Raw genomic sequence first — 7,233 nt, 5'->3', positions numbered from 1 at the left:
GATGAATGACCAGTGACTGAAGTGGAATTTGGAAATCCAAATGCATCAACATGAATCTGAGTTGAATATCGACTCTGTCACAAGTGTGGAGTGTTATGTTCCCCAATGCAAGGTTTATAAAGTCGTAGAGCATGCAAACAGTTCCTTCAGTCCAACCTGTCCATGCCAACTAGATAGCCCAAATTAATGTAGTCCCATTTGTCAGCATTTGGCCCATATTCCTCTAGACCCTTCCTATTCATATACCCATCCGGATGTCTTCTAAATGTTGCAATTGTACCAGCCTCCACCACTTCCTCTGGCAGCTCATTCCATACATATACCACCCTTTGCTTGGAAAGGTTGCCCTTTGGGTTCCTTTTAAATTTTTCCCCTCCCACCTTAAACCAATGCCCTCTAGTTTTGGACTCCCCTACCCTGGGGAAAAGACCTTGTCTATTTACTCTATCCATGTCCCTTGTGATTTTATAAACTTCTATAAGGTCATCTCTCAGTCTCAGACGCTCCAGGGAAAACAGCCCCATTTGAAGAAAAAGGATGAGAGGGAAACAGCAGATTTTGAAATGAGCGTATGGCAGGGGATACTTAGCAACCACTGGATGGGTTTGCTAGAAAGGTAAATGAATGGGTTTAATCAGGAGTCTCAATTCAGGAATCAAAAGCGTTGCTAATCACAGATAGAGAAAGGAAGATAAGTGCAGATATTAGAGACTAAGCTGACAGCTTTGTCCCACCATTAGTTGAAAAGTAATCTTCAGTATAAAACAGGAGAAGTCAAATGGGTGAATAATATTGGGATGTGCACTGAACGAGGCTTCACACAAAGCGGGAGAATGCCAACAGTCCCCATCATGGCTGTGGTGAAAATGAATGAACAAGCCAATGTTTACAGACATTACCTTCTGAGGCAAGGCTGGTGTACTATACAGGTAATTCTTCTATAATTCGAGGGTTGCGTTCATGTGCAACCTCACATTAAAGAAAAACTGCACTTTCGAAACAGTGCTTCAAGTGTTGGCAATATAATCGCATTATAGTCAACACACGGTTTAGAAGTTCGTGCTTTGGAAACAGTGTCCCCAACTGGTCAATCGCATTGCAGTGAATTTGCATGAACGAAACGCATACTTTAGCAGAATGACTTGTATTCTGGTAGCAGAGAAGAGGCTTTCTTCAGGGTTTCAGAGCACTCTCACTGATCTGCTCGATACTCAGAAGAGCCAATGCCCCATTGGTCAGGAAGGCTGGAAACCTTTCTCAACCTGTGAGGGGAATGACTTGTGACTGAACACTCCAATGAGGAGTCAAAACTCAAGAGTAAAAGGCATCAGCAGACTTAAACAGTGTAATTACAGAAAAACCTCAATTATCCGAACGAGATGGGCAGGGAGCATTTTGTTTGGATAACTGATTGTTCGGATAACTGATTGTGCTGAAGGTAGAGCTAGAGGACAGAAAGGTTGAGAAGAGGGTGGTCCACGCTGCACTCAGCAGGCACCAGGCAGGATTCACACACAAGGCCTCCTTAAATCGTGCAAGGATCAAAAGGTGATCAGAGAGTGCCGCGCAGCTGCAGTGCGGTGTGTGGTGATGCTGATAATCTGTTTCCTGCCATCAAGCAGCTGGAAGGCTCGTGGACAGAGTACGGGAGGGGGGGTGTGTGCACATGAGCAAGCGGCAGTGGCTTCAGTTATAACAACTGTTGACTTGTGAATGAAGTGCCTGGCAACTGTTACCCAGCTCACAGCAACAGCAATTATTAGCTTTATTATATATCTGTCACTCCTCCCAGCCCCAAACTGCTCTTACCGCCTGCTTCTTACGGGAACTTGTGATCTTGTTCGGATAATCCGAAATTCGGATAAGTGATGTTGCTAACTGAGGTTGTTCTGTAAAAGGTGAGAGGTTGGGGCAGTGAGGTTTAGTTAAATCCAGCCTTGGCTTTGAAACATGTACATACAGTAGGAGGAAGGGAAGACTAGAAGGCAGGGTGCTGAACTTGTACTGATGGGTGACTCAGTGGTAAAGTCACCATCGTCTTACCAGACCATAGAGCTGCTTTCTCATGACTGGTGGTGATATAACCTGAGGGTCACCACACCTCAGGTGAGGGGAGAGATTGAGAATGAGAGTCCATGGTAACTTCAGCTTGCATGGGAATTGACATTGTAAAAAGCCATCCAGCTCACTGATCTCCACCCCCCCCCCCCCTCCCGCCCGCCCCCAGTCAGCTAATAGGAGACACTGTGACGTTTCTCAGAGAGCGTACAAACAAAAACAAGGAGCCGCAAGTTGGGATAACGAAATATTCTGATGTATCTCTCCATCGTTCAGCTTCTTTATTCATAATTCTATACTTGTGTTTTTTTGTCCATAACAATGAGTTCATTTTTAAAAGATAGAAACAGGTACAAGGGGAATTTGAGACAAAATATTGGCTGCAAGACATTTCTATGCATAAGGCATTCCTGGAATCTACAGCAGGATGTTTTTTTTCCCCCATGCACTGATAGATGACTTCACTTCCTTCTCAACAGAGTTCAGCTCAAATTATCATTAAGTGATGCACTGACTCAGCCATAAAGGAGTACATTCCTTCTAATAGCATAGTGGCATGAATTTTCATTGCTGAGGAAATACAAAGCACATTCGTTGAAAATTATGAATCTTCTATCATTTCCCTTCTACGTGTTAGAATCCTAGAATCCCTATAGTGTGGAAACAGGCCATTTGGCCCAACAAGTCCACACCAACCCTCCAAAGAGAGACCCATTCCCTTAACCTACATTTAGCCCTGACATATGCACCTAACCTACGCATCCCTGAACACTATGGCCAATTCACCTAGCCCACACATCTTTGGATTGTGGGAGGAAACCTGGACAGACATGAGGAGAATGTGCAAATTCCACACAGAAAGACGCCCGAGAGTAGAATCGAACCTGAGTCCTTGGCACTGTGAGGCAGCACTGCTAACCACTGAGCCACCATGCCACATTATTCGATGAATCTGAGGCACTTAAGGAATATTGTGATCACTGTTATTTAATGTATTTAGTTTGTATTAGATTACAGACATAAACAGGGGTTACTTAATTCTTTTTTGGTCCTGTTATTTTCAAAATGTCAGAGGATATCCAGTAATATTCATCAGCTTCCACAGGAAGAACCTGGGTTAATGTCTGAGGTAATGACTTTTCCTCACAATGCAGGTCCTGGTACTGAAACCTAAGCTCTGCTTTTCCCTTCACAGCCGCTGCTCAACCTGCTGAGCATTTCCAGCGCTTTCTGATTTTATTGTAGATTTCCAGCATTCTCCACCATTTGCTTTTGTTTCAGCTCATGGCTAGAGAAGGATTGGCAACTGGGAATAAAAAATAAATGAAGATTTTTATCTTCGTTTTTGACCACAAGTCTGGAGGCAACACCAGGACTTCCACAGTTTCCTTCCCCCATACAGGCTGCTTTCTTGTGGGATGGGTTTCCCCTAAATTTACTGCAAACTCAGAATTGGAGAGAGACCAAATGAAAAACATGAAAGATAAACTGGCATTCGAATGATTGAAGTTTCTTCAGCAGTCAGAAGTATGTTATTTGGGACATCAACACCCTTATCTGAGGTGACAATATCCTGTAACTCCCTATGGAGCAGCAATGTTGGGAATCTTGTAAAGAACAGATGTGAAAATATAAATAAGATAGACCACATCACAAGGGGAAATGATGCTAGTTCACATGTCTGTTGGGAGATGGTTCTCCCTCAAAGCCCTGTATGAAGTTTGGTCCTGTACTTAGATAGTAATTAAAAACAGTCTGGTTTAGCTCAGTTGGCTGGACAGTTGGGTTTGTGAAGCACTGTGATACAAATAATGTGGATTCAACTCCCAAAACTTTACCATGAAGGCCTCTTCTTTTCAACCTCGCTCCTCACCGAAGGTATCGTGGTGATCCTCATGTTAAGTTATTACTAATTGTCTCTCCAATGAGACAGCAGGTCTGTGGTCTGATAAGACTGGAGCAGTTTGAATAAAAGGTCACGTTTGTCACAGCTAACCATCTGTTCCAGAGAAAAGTCACACTTGGCCCGAAACATTAACTGCGCTTCTTGATGAGGTTGAGTTTTGCCAGTACTTTCTGGTTGGATTTCAGGTTTGCCGCACCTACAGTTTCTTGCCTTTCCTCCTGCAATGGTCAGCCACACTCTTGGGCAGTACCAAAATAACCGAGGGAGCATTTTTACTCCACGGACTGCAGCGGTTCAGGAGGAAGGCTTGCCACTACGTTCAGGAGGTGATAAAAATTCTAATCAATGTACCAACTATGGTTACATCCTAGAACAGAAAAAGATGCAATTCCAATTCTTGGATGACATCAGTTTTTCTGTGACTTGAACATTAGAAGAAATAATCATCTCTTAAGGGCCTTCTCTGAAACATAAGTTGGCAGTTTTTCCCACCAGTCATTGATTGGTCTGTACGTTTTCTGTTTCCATTTATGTTTTCTAAGTGAAAAGAATCTTAACGTGTTGGCAAAATGGCATGATAACAGGTAGTATCCAGTTCCCAGTAAAGTGGCCTAGCATCAGTTCGTTGTTATCCATTGATTTAGATTTCATGCTCAATTAGATTACAGGATGGATACATTTTGTACCTGGATTAATAAAGCACGTGGGAGCTGAATAATAGTCCATTGGAAATGTCAGCACAGGATAATTGCAGCTTTGGCTCACATTGCGACAGCTACCACACTTCGGCAAGTAGTTATCTGTGCAAAGTGTTTCAAGACTTTTCAACATGCTTTGTAAGTGGAAGCATTAGTGCATTTTTCAGTTAGTGGTAGGGAGGCAGTGTTGAATTCGAGCCAAGTTCTGACTGGTTTTCATCTCAACACAGTAGAGGATTAAAGCTGAGAAGGAGCCAGGAAATACAGAACACACAGCATGTTGTGATAACCTGCAGCAAAACTGCAGGGAATTGAGTGGGCCGGTTGTTCTGCTCCAAAGGCACCTGACACACAATGGTCTGCGGATAGTGGAACGACCAAGCTGTTAGCCACTAACCACTAACTAATCAACCTCAATCACTTTACCGAGCCATTCCAGGGATTCCAAGGCCAGATTGTCCAGGTGAGGCAGGGCTGCACCATCTGCTTTATTCAACCCATTCCTGGGCGATATTGACCAACTGAAGAGTTTCATCTCTTCCCACACTGAGGAAGAATGGGAAGGCTGAAGGGGACAGATATGACATGCATAATAAGCCGTGATCTGAGTGAACTTTGACAGCGAAGTGCTCGTGCGGGTTTCTGGATTCAGTACTTGCTGCCTTTACAGTCTCAGATCTCTCTCAGTCAATTCCCTGCCTTGTTTGTGTCAGGGGGAATGATGCATGAGGATGTGGTTACTCAGTGCATTCTTTTACTTATAACTAGTGAAGCAGGGCAGCAGATGCAAGAAAATGTGGAGAAGTCTCTACTGTAGCAGGAAACATGTGGAAACAAAGATCAAGGAGATCCCAGCTTGGTATGTTCAGTTATATATGTTTCATGAAATGTCAGGACTATGGAACTGTAAAGTAATAATTTCAACATGAAACAAGTAGACAATTGTGTTGGAATATGATGACCTAATTAGACGGAGCATAGGCACTCATCTGTGTCCCTTATGGCAATACATTTAATGAATTTAATTAAGATTGTTCAGCATGCTGACGGGTTACTTAGGGAAATATTAAAAAAGCCTTGCATAAGAAGAATTTAAAAATCAATGTGTTGGACTGCCTACTGATCACTGAAATGTACAAACATACAGGAGAGAATAGGGCCACATCAGCAGATTATAACATTTAGCTGTCAATTTGTGCTTCAGTTACCTTTGTTGTCTGGTCCGAAAAGAAAAACGTTCCACCAAAGTTGTAGCAAAAAAACCACCAACAAAGCGAACCCTGCAGTTCTTATTTTAAGTGCTTTCTGTTCTTCGCATTAACACTGGGAATGTACAAGGATGTGGTTTGTAAGCATTCCTGTTTCACATCTTGTTAACCCTGTGGTCACTGTAACATTTAAATCTTTCTTAGGTTGTGAAAAAGAAATCCTGCAAGCCAGAGGTACAGGATTTCTACCGTACTGTGATTTGAAAAAAATTGAGAACATGGTTTTCTTTGTGAAGGGAAAATAATCTTTGCCTGTCTTTGAATTCAGCAAGGTTTTTCCCGCAGTTCTCTGCTTCGTATTTGGGGGTCTGCTGCTGCACTATTCCTTCATTGGCATAGCCCAACCAACATTGCATGTCTTCCAATAATTGTCAGACATGACTATCCTCCATGTGTCGATCGGTAACCGTGGTCATCGATTGCCATCGTTCTTATTGATCAGCATTCGCACTCATTGCTAGTGATCCATTCCCATGCAAGAATAAACACAGAGCTGCCTCAGTAAACCAATGTCAATCTTTACTCTCTCACACAGACAGATGTTTGCACCACTCCAATAAATCCCAGACCTGATGATTTAGTGAAAATCACTGACCTAATAATCCATTAATTATTAAAATTTATAGCCAATAGTGAATTAAAGATTAGATTAGATTACTTACAGTGTGGAAACAGGCCCTTCGGCCCAACAAGTCCACACTGACCTGCCAAAATGCAACCCACCCATACCCCTACATTTACCCCTTCCCTCACACTATGGGCAATTTCGCATGGCCAATTCACCTGATTAAAGGTAATCTCACTCTGCTGTGGAATGGGTCTAATTTCAATCTGACAATGAAAGGTGTATACAGCAATCCAACTGTAAATGACCTGCTGACCTTGAAGGTGCTAACTCTAGCAAGGTATGTACAGAAGAAAGTGTAACTTAATGGTGTGTGATCCTACATAGAGAGTGGCACCGATTCTATTCCAGCAGCAGCAGAGAGACGTCAAGTGTCACCATGGGACTTCACCAACAATTATTGGCTCAGGTGGCCTAGTCCACTGATGTACAGAAGCAGAAACCAAGGTTGTTTCATCTCACCCCAACCCAACTCAGGAATGTAGTGCTGACCGTTCTCCCTCCTACAATCACCTTGGCCAGCATTTGCAAACTCAGGTGTTCTTGGGCCAAATGCCTGTCAGTCTCACTCCGTTGTGTGCACTTATTGCCTGACCAAATGGAAAATCCTGTTTAAAGACTTTCTTTCTATCTCTGAGCCTCATCACATCCAGGAAAAAGGAACCAGCTTTTCCAACT

At 43.0% G+C, this 7,233-nt stretch overlaps 1 protein-coding gene across 1 annotated transcript in view; it reads left to right on the top strand.

Moving 5' to 3' along the window:
* Nucleotides 1–5,441: 5,441 nt before the first annotated feature.
* The window catches only part of LOC132834916 (rho GTPase-activating protein 22-like), a 411,982-nt gene continuing 410,190 nt past the window's right edge, over nucleotides 5,442–7,233 (top strand). The window contains exon 1 of the mRNA XM_060854044.1: nucleotides 5,442–5,521. Coding sequence (XP_060710027.1) covers nucleotides 5,488–5,521 — 34 coding nt within the window. The 5' untranslated portion in view covers nucleotides 5,442–5,487. The remainder of the gene's footprint in view (nucleotides 5,522–7,233) is intronic.

Source organism: Hemiscyllium ocellatum, chromosome 43 (assembly GCF_020745735.1).
Source record: "Hemiscyllium ocellatum isolate sHemOce1 chromosome 43, sHemOce1.pat.X.cur, whole genome shotgun sequence".
NCBI lineage: Eukaryota > Metazoa > Chordata > Chondrichthyes > Orectolobiformes > Hemiscylliidae > Hemiscyllium > Hemiscyllium ocellatum.
Note: the sequence above shows the minus strand (reverse complement) of the source record. Positions and strands in the feature narration are given on the sequence as shown.